We start from the raw sequence: 14520 nt of genomic DNA, 5'->3' as shown, positions 1-14520 counted from the left end.
CTCGGTGTATATTTGCACGTACAGCTCATGTTAAATTAATTATTCGTAAATTTGCGTAGATAAACTTTGTAAAATAAGCAATTAGAATTCTGTGATGTAAACAAATGAATAATAAGGAAATTATTTTAGAAATTTGATTAAAAGATGACAAATTTGAATAGAAATTTGCACCGTGTCAATTGCCATCAACTACACGTTACCAAAGTTTCAATATTAGTTCAGCACGCTGTTTCCCGGGTACTGTGTTCAAAATAGGAAATTAAGGCTCACAAAACCTTTAATTTGAACGTTTTTCAAAATGTCTACGGCAAAAATGCTGTCAGTGGGAGGGGAGAGAACCTCTGGGGATACAGTCAGAAATCAAAATGGTAAGTTTGAATGAAATTTATAATAAATTTCTAGTGATTTAGAAATGAATGACAATTTTTGCTGACTGCATTCTGCTGGTAATGTGTTTATCTGGGTATGACACATTCAATGTAACGTAAATTACTTGTATTTCCGACACTATTGATATTTCATTGATTGTTTTTTTGTGATATAAAATACAAAACTGCTCTGTTTTCTTCAGCTTTTTTAAAGTTGTACTTCGTTTGAATGTTTTAACAATTAATTGTACTTGTTTTTGTTTACATTATGTTATTTTACTTTCCTTAAAATTAAAATTATTTTTGAGAAATTTTTAAGTTCAGCCTAATTTAATTTTTTTTTAGATTAAAGCCAATGCAGCAGTTTTGGCAGCACTGAACAGTCCTTTTTTAATTGCTTCCAACGTTGTTGTGATAAGCGAACCCTCTTTCCTTGTGACTTAGCATAGCAGTAGCACTAGCCGGTGCTTGACTTTTAAAAAAAGTTTTTTTAGCGTAGATTTATTGCCTCATGAAAAGTTACATGTGATCAGGGTTCCAATTTCATGGGTTGCTTATTATGGTGCCCCCTGTGAAGCACACAATTCATTGGGTCATAAGTGCAGAATTATCTGTTAGGCAAAAATGTGAAATTATACCTAGATTTTCACCCTTTTAAGAACTAATTTGGAACTAAATTTAGCTCAATTTGACAGTTCATTGGAATATTATATGAAATAATATAGTATCAAATTCCTCAAATTTACCTATTAATGAGATATCACTTTTTGTAAAAATGAGTGATAAAGTGATTGCAACTTATCCGTTTTGTTGTTGTTGATGATTATTTATTTGTTTTGTAATTCTTTGCTTCAGTGACTGCTGCGTTAGCTGTCGCTAATATTGTGAAGAGTTCTCTTGGACCCGTCGGCCTCGATAAGATGCTGGTTGATGATGTCGGAGTAAGTATCTTCCTTTCCCTCCATCCCTATACCCGGCTCCTAACAATAACCACTTTGCATCATTCAGGGTTTGCCAATAACTTTTTCAGTGACTAGCCACAGTCCTAACGAAGTAAAGACTGTATCTTCTACGAAATGTATTAATGGACTTGGACAAATTGACAACGTCAACTAACAACTAGTGTGGCAGGAGATTATATTCCCGTGGAGATGCTTTGTAATATAAATAGATATATGTAATGGCAAAACTTCACAAAAAGGCTGAATTTTTTACCAGAAAAAAACCCTGAGCTTTCACAGAGAGCGGTCGGACAACATCTACCCATATCAAAATGGACTGGTCGAAACACGGTTTTTATGCCAAGATGGCGTCTGATTGTTCACCGTGTATGTTCGTGGGTTTTTTCCTGGTTAAAATTGTAGACTTTTCGTGAGGTTTTGCCATTACATTTATGTTTATATTAAAAAACACATTAGACTTTGGTTTATTTGCTGTTTTTGAGGTATTTTTAACTTTTTGTCGGTGTGTTGTTGGCACTCTAGACTTTTTGTCGGTGTGTTGTCGGCACTCTAGACTTGTTGTCGGCTCTCTAGACTTGTTGTCGGCTTGTTGTCTGCTTTTCCTAGGACCCATTATCCAGCAGGACAAATTAGCTGGCGTGGGGGAAACAACAAACAGACCAAGGAAAGTTGAGGAAATGCCTAAAACATCCTGGGAGTAAGGAAAGGCCCGAACCATCCTAAGAGGAAAAACACACTTAATGTGTCTTTATTAATCATATGATGGTTGAGGAAATGCCTCAACTATCCTAGGAGAAAAACACAGTCACTATGTATTTTTTATTCACAGTATGGTTAAGGTAATGCCTCAACCATCCTAGGAGGAAAAACATAGTACTATGTCTTTTTTTATTCCTATGACAGTTAGGGAAATGCCTCAACCATCCTGGGAGGAAAAACATAGTTGTTATGTATTTTTTATTTCCAGGATGGTTAAGGAAATACCTCAACCATCCTAGGAAGAAAACTCAGGCACTATGTGTGTTTTTTTTATTCCTAGGATAGTTAAGGAAATGCCTCAACCATCCTTTGAGGAAAACACACTTGATATGTATGTGTGTTTTAGTTTCCAGGACAGTAAAGGACATGCCTCAACTATGCTATCAAAAGACTTTGATTACAAGTTTTTAAAATCCTAGTTTACCTGTGCAAGTAGTATTTGATTTGTCTTAAACTAGTGCAAGGCCAAATACAACAAAATCCAGTTGATCGTCCCCGCCTGCATCCTTTTTGGGGACTGCATCCTATTTTTACTATTTTCGGTTTTTGTAAAATAAAATAAAAATTATTTATTTTATTTTAAATGCATCCTTTCAAAAGGACTGGGTTAGGAGCTTTTCCCGAATCTAACGTGATGCTCTCGAACACGTGTAACCGTCTGTTTCATAAAACAATAGTGAGTGCCTACCAGCAAATCTTTTTAGTGTAATAATCCGACCCTGTTAACACGGGTCCTTATGCAACAAAGTTTAAAGTATATCTTTGGACGTTAATGTTTTGTGACTTTCAAAAAGTACCCAAACCTTTTTAAACTGTGTCTTGAAAACAGTATGAAACAATTATACACAAAGAACTAAGGTTGATCTTAACTGTGAATCAATCTTAGGCATAAAAACAACAACTTTTCATTGCCTTTTTGGCTACAAAAATCTGGAGGGTCGGCCGGTCATTTTTTCTTTTTGTTTTTCTTTTTTGTTTGTTTTTTTGAGGGGTGGGGGGGGGGGGGTTATACGTCAGAGGAGAAAAAATCCCCAAATGTTGGCCCTAAATAATACTTTTTCCATCAAAAACCATTTTCATGAATTAGAGATTAGCGGTTCCGGCGTGAAGAACTTCGTTTGCAATAAAAGCCTCGAGATTCAATGATCAGTAACAAACAATATTAATCAATGCACTTTGCTCCACATCGCGCATGCCCTCAACTGGCGAAAGTTATACATGTTTGAATATGCTTCAAGGCTGTACATTGTACCGTTGTACAGGCGTGCGGCACACTGTGTGGCAATTCTTTCTCAGCTTGTGAATGTGCGTAATGTGTTGGAGTCTATCAATGGTCAATCACAGCATGCGGACTGTTTTTGCACTTAGTATGCAGTGGGTATTTCCATGGTGTGGTCGACAGATACGAACCATGTGGCCGTTGCTCCGTGTTATACCATTAATGTTTACGATCACATTTCCGATGCTGTAGTTTTGGAGTTGGTTTTGGCTTGACAGGTACTCGTTGATATCGTATTAAATGCAGTCTAAAAATAGTATTTTTGTCATTTGTTGGGCAGGGCGCGGCCAATTCTTTGGCAGGGCGGCCCAAAGATTTAAGAGGGCGGCCCGCCCTCCAAAAAAAAAGGGGGTCAATTGTCGTTTATTGGGCATTCAAAGTATAAAATACTTTTTTCTCTTTTTTACATTTGAAAAAAAAAATAATGCGACCATGGATTTCTGTTTTTTGCCATCGGTCGGAAAAGGGCAATAAACAGGTTTTTTTTATGCCTTATATGCTATAGGCCTTGTCACACCTTCATGTTTAAGCCAGCATATGCCGACGTATCAAAATTTTGGCGAATACGCTGGCGTACGTCCAATAAGTTATGGGTAAGTTTTTAATAAGTTAAGAGCACCCTGAAACACGCTGATAGTGATACTCGTCGTTGTAACATCACTCGTGTTACCTGCCGCGCTGTGCAGCGGTGATTGGTTCTCGACCAACGAAACTTCACAGCTCGCTACCGAGGTATAACAAATTGATTTGTTGATTGATTGTAGGATGTGACAGTCACTAATGATGGTGCTACAATTCTGAAGCTACTGGAGGTTGAACACCCAGCAGCCAAGGTTCTTGTAGAACTAGCTGATCTTCAAGATCAGGAAGTAGGAGATGGAACTACATCAGTGGTAAGCTACTCAAGTATTTACAAAAATATATGGGATAATTTTGAAGGGCACCAAGGCCAAAATATTAATTGTTCTATAATTTTCAATCCTAATAATCTTCCTTTGTGTAAAAAGGTGGCAGTACTGTTACATTTAATTGCTGTTTGTTTTGACCTTTAATATTGTTGTGACTGGTGTCCCATTCATTTTAATAAACTTCTAAATCACATCAAGACACTTCTGAAAGCCTACTTGTTTTAGGAGGCCTACCATCAATGACTTGTTATTTCTTCTGTGTCATAGCGCCTTTGAGCAAACCTTTGATTTAGGGGCTTTATTAATTGATTAATTTCTTATCTCTTCTCTGGTCAGGTTATTATTGCAGCTGAGCTGCTGAAGAATGCAGATGAGCTTGTCAGACAGAAGATTCATCCAACTACAATCATCAGTGGATACAGATTGGCCTGCAAGTCAGTATATAAGACTTTTCACTTTTCATCTTTACAACTCAATAACCAATAAGTTCACTTTAACGCTCCTAAATCCCAGAGCCCAGCCCAAAAACTTACTTACCGCTTAAAACTTTTAGCTCAGTTGATAAAGCGTCCAAAAGTTAATCCAGAGGTCACAGGTTTAAGTCATGCTCTAGTAATTTTTTCTTTGTTCAACCCCAAAACCTATTTCTGAATGCTTAATTTAAGAAACCCTACTGTTACCATGGTTCCTCTCAAAACCAACGTTTCTCCCAAAAGGGATTTCATTCACATTGTTTTAACCCGTAATTCTATTTATTTTCAATGTGTTTTCAGTTACTTGGTTCTTATTTTAAATGTCATCAATCAATCGGCACCAGGGATTGATCTATGAAAACAATGTTCTCTAAAGTGATAGACAAAACCCTATTCCAGAATAAGACCCTAGCGTTGCTAGCTTGTCAATTTGTTATCCTTTCTTCATCCATTCATGTGTTATCTAGATACTCTGTCCAAACATTTTCATGTTTCTTTCTGCTATTCTAGGGAGGCTTGTAAGTATATCCAGGAGCATCTGACCATCGGTGTAGAGGAGCTTGGTAAAGATTGCATCATCAACGCAGCTAAGACGTCCATGTCCTCTAAGCTTATCGGACGGTATCCTTTATTTATAATTGTTAAGCCTTTGATTTGTTGTGACCTTGTTTTATGGCAGAGAGGATAAGAACACCAGACTCAAGTTCTGGTGTTTGTGATCAGAAGAGTGTGGGCTTGAGTCCCAGTTGTGACACTTGTGTCCTTATTGAGACACTTAACCATTATTGCTGCTTCTGTCAGGTGGGACGTAAAGCTGTTGGTCCCGTGTGTTGTATAAAACACCTTAAAAAAAAGGAGTTTGCCCCTGGTGTTCCTGGTTTGATTGGCAGCATATTGCACCACAGCACCTTATAAACTATTACAAGGTACGGGCAATTGCTTTGGGTGCCTTTGGTGATTGAGGTCTGGGTGTAGGGTAAAATTGATTTATGTTTTTCTTTGATCCGATGTATTAATGTCTGTAGTGAAATATCCTTTTCCTTAACCACTTGATCTTCAGCGACTCTGACTTCTTTGCTAATTTAATCGTTGATGCTGTGAACGCAGTCAAGCTGACCGACCCTAAGGGTATCGTACGCTATCCTATCAAGGCCATTAATATTCTCAAAGCACATGGTCGTAGTGCTAAGGAGACTGTCCTGGTGAACGGATATGCACTCAACTGTATGGCAGCTTCACAAGGTCAGTTTACTTGATGAGTCTGGGGTTGTTTTTCCTTATTAGTGTTTGGTTTTGTCTTTATGTTAAGACTAGTATTCTCACTTTGTGTATTCCACCATGTGCATAAATAACACAGCTATGACAATTTTGGCTCAATTAATGAAACTAATGAATGTGTTTTCTGATCTTGACAAATCTTGTACTTGTCTCAAACGATATGTATTTAAGGCTAGGAGAAACAGTTGATTGTAACGATTAACCTGAGATTAAAATCACTCCATCACCTTTATAAGTGGTGTTTGAAGAACGAGCATATCTCATACATAGACTCATCCAAGTCACTGTCAAATGGGTTTGATCATGATGTAGATGGAATTCCCTGACATGACTGGATACAATTCTTTTATTTCAAAAGTAGTTTTGAATCCTTCCTTTGGTTTGAATCGATAACACATGATACTTCACAGTAAACCTTTCTTGTTTTCCCATACCAAGTTTGAGTAAGATACTTTACCATAGTTGCTCTGTCTTTCGGATGGGACGTAAAGCTGTAGGTTGTACTAGTATTGGTAGTGCACAAAAAAAAAAACCAGGGGTGGATTTCACAAAGAGTTAAGACTTAAGTCTAATCTTGAGTTAAGACAAGTTACTCTTCCCAACTTAGGACTTGCCTTAAGTACAAATAACTCCTAGGACTAGTCCTAAGTTAGAACTATCTCTGGAAATCGACCGCTGAACACTTATTGTGGAGGAATTAGGGTTAACCCTGGTTTTTCATGTTCACATAGCAAGCACCCTGGTTTACAGGTTTCCTCATGCTTGCAAGCTACAATTATGAAGTTCACGTATGAGGGATCCTTGGTTGCATTACAAGAATTTATTTATAATACCAAGTCTATTTGGGTGCTGATTGTTAAAAATAAATGCTTTGTTTTCTACAGCTGATTGTTAACAACATGCATTCCATCCCTACTCAAAAAAAATATATACAGTCCCTAATTCTGAAAAACTTGTAATTCTAAATTCAACTGGAAAACAAGATATGAATTTGGTAATGAAGCTGTCCTTCATATTAAATTCCAACTGTGATCTTAATTTTCTTGATCCTACAAATGCCTGAATCCATTGAAATTATTTTGGTATGTCCCTATTTCTGACTTTGCTATGTTTACATGTATGTAACTACAGATGTTTTGTTTTTTCTACAGCGATGGTGAAGCGAGTGGTCAACGCTAAGATCGCTTGTCTTGACTTCAGTCTACAGAAAGCTAAGATGCACCTCGGTGTCCACGTCATCGTTGAAGACCCAGCCAAATTGGATGCAATCAGACAAAGGTATGTAGTGGAATACTTGTGACCAAAATAGAGGCAGCATGATCAAGGGTACTGATTCTGTGGGTTTTCCCTGAAATAGGTCTCTGGGATATTCCTTGCACATTTACAACTGAAACTTCCGTCTTTCTATTGGGTTCTTGGCTAGTTCAGTCTTTAAGTTCACTTTTCTGAGAATCCTTGGCTTCATAACCAGAATTGCTAAACAAATTTATTGTGATTTTTATTTTGTTTTGTCTGTTATCTCTGCTTTTTCCCTGTTTGAAAGTTTAACAATTGCTTTGCAAGGTTACTTTTGTAGTCTTGTTGTTTGTGTATGCTGTTATATTGAATTGTTATTTACTTTTGCATTTTTGTATCTTTGTTGGATTCTATTGTATGGTTTCTTGAAACCATTTGTTAACTTTTCTCATTTTTATAACTTTTTGCATTGCTTTATGGATGTGTTTTGTATATTATTCTTCTATTTGCATATCATCTGCATTATTAGTTCATATGTGTTTATTTGACATATGTTTGTTATTATTCTATTTTGGAGTATCTTAAGACATTTTTGATGGCTTAATATGGCATCTTCAATTTGACCTAAACTGAAGCCTCGTTTTATTGTTACTTTAAGGTTGTCAAAGACCGGCATGTTAGAATGTAGTTTTAATGTGAAAAGTGTACCCTGCCTTAAACTTTATGTTTTGGGGTGATTTGTTTTTGACATTAACTTATTAATTTAAACTTTTTCAGGGAGTCCGATATCACAAAGGAGAGGATACAGAAAATAATCAATGCTGGAGCAAACGTGATTCTAACCACAGGAGGCATTGATGATTTATGTCTCAAGTACTTTGTGGAAGCTGGAGCCATGGCCGTCAGACGATGCAAGAAACAAGATCTTAAAAGGATTGCCAAGGCAACTGGAGGTATGCTATGCAAATAAGTTGGCTAGTAAAAATAAATATCACTGTTATGATAACTGATTATAGTAGTGTATTAGTGTTACTGTTGAGATTAAAATCACTCCATCACCTTTATAAGTGGTGTTTGAAGAACGAGCATATCTCATACATAGACTCATCCAAGTCACTGTCAAATGGGGGTATGATAACTCGTAACATACTCCTTGATTTGATTTGGGTACATTGTTGACTTAATAACCAATAAGGAGCAAGTTCAGGTGATGCCCTTGCGTGAATTTGTGATTTAGTGTTTCACTCCAACGCTGTAGTCTAGGTGTAATAAGCATCTCTTGATACTCAGTCATGACGTCATAATTCTTACCCAAAATGAGGCTATAGGCGCATGTCCGCCACCACTTGCAGTGGCTGCGTCTATGGCCTCGTTTTGGGTTAGAATTGTCACGTACTCAAGCATTAAGAGAGGCGTATACCCATGTAGCCGCTACGCACTATGACAATGTGTGTCATGTACATGTACACGTACACATGCAAAATCGTGTAGCTTAACCTCTGAATTATCCAATAGAAAGGTTCTTAAACATTTTTAGTGACATAAGTAGAGTGCCAGTGTCCTAAGGAAATCCGTCCCCTAGATATTCTGTCCCCCATATAGAATATAAAATGGGCTGAAGTAAGAAGGAGGATTATTCAAAAGAGGGTGCTATCAGAAGAACTTTGTGCACAGTTCGTCGAGGGGAGGGGAGGGGAGGGGGGTGGCAGAATCGCCTGCTACACTAGCGCTTAAATCCTGCTCTAGAAAAAATTATTAACCCCACATTATTTTCCTTGTGCTTTATTACTTAAAATGTGTCGTTCAGGGATGAGATTGTTTTGTCTTTTGGCTGAATTCAGTCTTCTGGTGAAGAAAATCAGACAATATTTTTTTCCACAAACAAAGAAATCCTGTTCATTTGTCTATTTTTCTGGTGATTTGAATACTGTTTCCAAAGGCTCCTTGAATCGGGGGTTACCAAGCGGTAGAAATGCCAACATTTCAACATACCTTTAAATTTGTATCAAAGTTTCAGACTTTTTCGTTAGTAATGACTCTCACCCCTGGTCTTTGTTTAACCCCAAAATTTCCTTTTTGTGCAACACGCGGTTGTTTATAATTTGTTTTTGTTTACTTGTTTACAGCCCAGTTTTTGGTATCTCTTGCTAATCTGGAGGGTGAGGAGACATTTGAAGCTTCCATGTTGGGTCAGGCTGAAGAAGTCTGTGTCGAACGAGTCTGTGATGATGAACTGATCTTGATCAAAAGGTAGGTTCAGAACCCTAAGAGACAAATACTTTGAAAACCTCTCTGATCATTGGATTTGATTTACCAGGAGCTCAAAAATGTATAAAAGCAATTTAATGAAATCCATACAAATGGCACATTCAGTATATTCCTGCTGAGGTAATGTGGGACTAAGTTTTTGAATTATGAGATCCCCTCCTTTAATACATAACACTGTGTACATGTAATGGTTTACAAGGTGGTGTGGCGCAATATGCTGCCAATCAAACCAGGAACACCAGGGCAAACCCCTTCTCTATTTGATAAGTTCACTGGGCTCTTTACATTAAACACGCGACCAGCAGGTTTCTGTCCCATCAGAAGGACAAAGCATCATGGTTTAAATCATGATGCTTCGTGTCTTGCTTAGGGACAATGACCTGTTTGGAACTCGAACCCACACTCTGCTGATCAGAAACACCAGAGCTTAAGTCTGATTATCTTAATCGCTAGGCCACAACGTGCCTAATGGTCCTTAGCCGACAATGTGTGGTAACTGCACTTATGCTTATTAAAATAACAAAGTTAATTTGTCCTTAATTCTTTTAGCCCCAAGGTACGAAACGCAGCGTCAGTCATCCTACGTGGAGCTAATGACTATCAGTGTGATGAGATGGAGAGATCTCTACATGACGCTCTCTGCGTTGTCAAACGAGTCTTAGAGAGTAAGACAGTCGTAACAGGAGGTGGCTCTGTGGAAGCTGCTCTGTCTATCTACTTGGAGAACCTTGCAACGTCATTGGTGAGTTTCCCCTAACAGGCCCCAATTTCAAAGAGCTGTTTAGTAGAAAACACAGAAAAATTTGTGGGGCACCAGTTGCAGCAATGTTAACTTTATGGAATTTTGACTGGTAACCTGTTTCTGTTAAGCAAAAGTTTTTCTGTAATTTTCTGTATTGTTTTACACCTATTTGTTTAATACTGATGGATTTATGTTGTATTGTATTATTATTTCATTCAATGTTTATTGTCCATAAAACATGCTTAGTCGAACATGCTCATTACCATAACAATATTTTGTAAAATTACAGAATTACATGTCATTCTGAAGTATAGCAATATTTACACTAATAAAACCTTAAAACTGTATTGATTGTTTATTTAACATTTTGACTTTACCTTTCCATATTGCAGAGTTCCAGGGAGCAGCTAGCTATCGCTGAGTTTGCAAACTCTCTGTTGGTCATTCCTAAGACTCTAGCAGTCAATGCTGCTAAGGATTCTGTGGATCTTGTTGCTAAGCTACGCGCTTACCACAACACGTCTCAGATGGAAGCAGATCGTGCTGACCTCAAATGGTACGTAAAACCCCAACTTTGTTGAGTTATTTATTGGCATCCTTCCTCACTTTGACAAACCTCACCTTTTCATTGTTCAAGCTGATCGCGCTGACTTCAAATGGTACGTCATTTACTGGAATCCTTCCTCATTCTAAAAAAAAAAATGGCCTGTCAAAACCAGGGCTGGCATTCCATCTTTGAGGGGGCAAGGCCATTTTCATTTTGCAAAGGGCACTTCCATTGGAAAATCTTAAAGTTAATGGGAAACTATTGAAGGGCACCAAGGCCAAGACCAGGGGCAACATGGGCAATGACCTCCGTGGCCTGCGTGTTATTCCAGGCCTGCAAAACTCTCAAAACTCATCTTTTCGATATAATTTTTTATAATTCATAATGTTTTTTGTTTTCATTGTCTGTGTCTGGCTTGAACATCTTCTTGGATTGATTTGGCGCATTATAAATTACATTCTATTATCATGATTGAAAATGGCATTTCAAAACTTTTAAAGTTACTCTCAAAACTCACCTTTTCAATATGTGTTTCTATAACTCATAGCTTTGTTGTTATTTATTGTACATGTTTATTTTCCCTAATTGTTGTTTTGCTTTCTATTCTCTGGAATATTGTTTTCATTGTGTTCTTGTGCCTTAACATCTATGTAGATTGATTTGACGCATTTCAAATACCTTTTCATTGTTATTATCCAAATGTATGAATTTAATTTTGTGTTATTTGTTAGGCTTAGAAATAAGATTGCTAGTATATTTTGAAAAAATTGTATATTTAACAAAATACCTAATTGTGTAATGTACTTTATTATTTCATGTATTCATAGTTCTGTTTTTTTATTGTAGCTGTTTTCTGTATGTAATAACTTGTGTAAGGACCCTTAGAGCCTATTTTCATGAATTGTTCGCTATCTAAATACAGCATTATTATTATCTTAATATTAGCGAGTGCTCAAAATGTTTCTCATTTCTCCTTTTCAATCAGGGTTGGTCTGGATCTTGTTGAAGGCGTCGTCAGAGATAATAAGAAAGCCGGCGTCTTTGAGCCAGGCATCTGTAAGATTAAGTGTCTGAAGTTCGCCACAGAGGCGGCAATCACGATCCTTAGAATCGACGACATGATCAAGCTAGCACCGGACGAGCAAGAGTCCATGGGACGCCATTGATGCTCATTTACATAATCGCATAAAATTAAATGTTACTTAAAAAGTTAGTGTGTTGTTGATGTGTGAATGTGACTTTTGCTTCTGTGAACCTACCTGGGTACACAAACTGTAATAGAAACATTTGTTGCGTATGAGCAGACGTAAAGTAACAATGTGCTGTGCTCAATAAAAAAAGCTGTAAGCAGTGAAACTTGCTTCATGAAATAATTTTGGTTAGCAGTGATGACTTTGTGGCTGGTAACCTGTTTTTGCTAAGCGAGATTTCTCCATGCTAAGCAAGATTGTTTGTTAGCCTTTATGAAACACTGTTAGCATTAGTATCTTTCTTTTTTTTACGAGCCAGACAAGGCAATTTGTTTCTGTTGAACTAAAGAACGGAATAACATGTTGAGATGAGGGAGTGAGTGTGGTTTGGTTTAAAGGTAGGGTCATAGATTGGTAAATACTCCAACAAACAATGACCATTGAGAAGCACTACAGCTGTTGATTGTATAAACTATTCTGAGAAGGGATTCCCTTCAAAGTAGTCTGGTTTGATTAACTTGTCTCCCAAAAACAGTTGAATCTTGGAAACATTTTATGTATGAATCGTTTCTCATATTATCTGAGGGTTGGTGTTCATCTGGTATACGATGTCGCTAAATATGGATGGACTCATCGTTCTTGTAAAAATATTGTGACAGATATTTGCTGCAAGGGGACGCAGTATTCATATGACTTTTATTGTATCTTTCTTGATAATGTTGCCTATAAATCAGTATTGTTGAAAAAACCCATTCTATGACCCTACCTTTAACACTATAATCAGCAACCATGGTCAAGTTCGAGCGAGGGACTAAAATCGACCATTGGACAATTTTGCCTGGTACCCAGGATGTATTGTATGCATAGGTAACCATGGAATATTGACTAGTGGTTGACAAATGGTCACCACTCATACTTGCCTTGCATCTTGTTCCGAGTCATTGGAACCGTCGTGCATTATTTCTTTGTATTATACACTGTTATTGTAAACTGCTTGCTGTGGGTAGGTGTTTTTTCCAGGGGGATGGGGTGGGGGTTCAAAGGTACTTGTTCGGCTAAATAAAATAAAAAATACTAATAGGTTCAGGACAAGTGTCCTTGCAAAAATGCTAAGAACTCTCATTATTTCAAGATTCAGGTAGGAATAAGGGTGCCTTATGACTGGTCCTGTGCTATTGACTGTATTTATGCATCACCATTAAATAGTGTAGTTGGTATCAAGCCTTGGGTAGTCTCCCCTACAACAAGCCAATGTAGTCTCTGGTCATGTTATCATGGTTGTAATATTAAACAAGGTGCACAAAGTAACCAAATTCTGGTTTGAATGAAGACTATAAAGCATTGTCCGCACATAAAGGCAGTGGACCCTATTGGTAATTACTCAAAATAATTATTAGCATAAAACCTTACTTGGTAACAAGTAATGGGGAGAGGTTGATAGTATAAAACGTTGTGAGAAACAGCTCCTTCTGAAGTAACGTAGTTTTCGAGACAAGTAATTTTCTCTCGAATTTGATTTCGAGATCTCAGAATTAGAATTTGAGGTCTCGAAATCAAGCATATGAAAGCACACAACTTAGTGTGACAAGGGTGTTTTTTCTTTCATTATTATCTCCCAACTTCGACAACCAATTGAGCTAAAAATTTCACAGGTTTAATATTTTATGCTTATGTTGAGATACACCAAGTGAGCAGACTGGTCTTTGATTATTACCAATAGTGTCTAGTGTCTTTAAATGCTGATACCGTAGTTTATCTTCAAGTAGGCGCTAATCCTCCAATCAGATTTGCAGAATTGAGTGATGATAAAAACCAAGTTTGCTTGAAGAAAAATACGTTATCACTTGCGCGCTTGTGGAAATCTGGAAAAATATTGCGTGTCTGCGTCCCATATCCAACTGGGCCTTTGGCCTCTTTAAGTTTGGAGATGGGACGCAGAAGCTCTATATTTTTCCGTATTCCACTAGCGCTTGTGTGTGATAACTTATAATGAAAGTACTGAAGTATTGTAAAGCAGATGAGTATTTCTGCGTCAATAATAAAACAATCTGGTTTCAATCTCAGTGTAAAATTTGTATCATCTCATCTTTCAATGTTGTTTCCTCTTAAAAAACGTTTGACCTGTGACATCACATGTTAACGGAGCCCGACTTCCTGCAGGCACAATTTGTACATGTATATTGTGTTGTCGTTAATTAACCTGCTAGGGTAGAAACTGCCATCGGTATATTGCAGTTGTCTTCTGAAATTACTATGCAGTAATTACTGAATTAGCTTAAATGTAACTTGTGTTTGTTATGAATGAAGTTGAAGGAAATGCACATGTGTACATGTACAGCTGTTTTATGGTGACTGTTCCAACCAGTGTTGTAGCCATGCTGGGCAGTGCTGGGCAGGCCCGCCCAGAACCTGCAATTTATGCCCAGCACTCCAAGCAAAATACATTGTGCTTTCCATTTTCCCTAGATTATTTCAAAATATTGTCCACTGTGCATTGATCTGAGACACAG

The 14520-nt window shown here is 37.4% G+C and overlaps 1 protein-coding gene across 1 annotated transcript; it reads left to right on the top strand.

Moving 5' to 3' along the window:
- Nucleotides 1-202: 202 nt before the first annotated feature.
- Nucleotides 203-14073, top strand: LOC139949711 (T-complex protein 1 subunit alpha-like). The gene is made up of 12 exons (XM_071948207.1): nucleotides 203-368; nucleotides 1224-1309; nucleotides 4133-4261; nucleotides 4613-4710; nucleotides 5260-5370; nucleotides 5810-5991; nucleotides 7179-7305; nucleotides 8041-8216; nucleotides 9390-9513; nucleotides 10081-10273; nucleotides 10666-10829; nucleotides 11806-14073. Exons 1-12 carry the CDS (start codon nucleotides 299-301, stop codon nucleotides 11984-11986), a joined length of 1641 nt encoding a protein of 546 aa, XP_071804308.1. The 5' UTR covers nucleotides 203-298; the 3' UTR covers nucleotides 11987-14073.
- Nucleotides 14074-14520: the final 447 nt, after the last annotated feature.

This window comes from Asterias amurensis, chromosome 17 (assembly GCF_032118995.1).
Source record: "Asterias amurensis chromosome 17, ASM3211899v1".
In the NCBI taxonomy this organism is placed as follows: Eukaryota; Metazoa; Echinodermata; class Asteroidea; order Forcipulatida; family Asteriidae; genus Asterias; species Asterias amurensis.
This window is presented reverse-complemented; position numbering and strand designations above follow the sequence as displayed.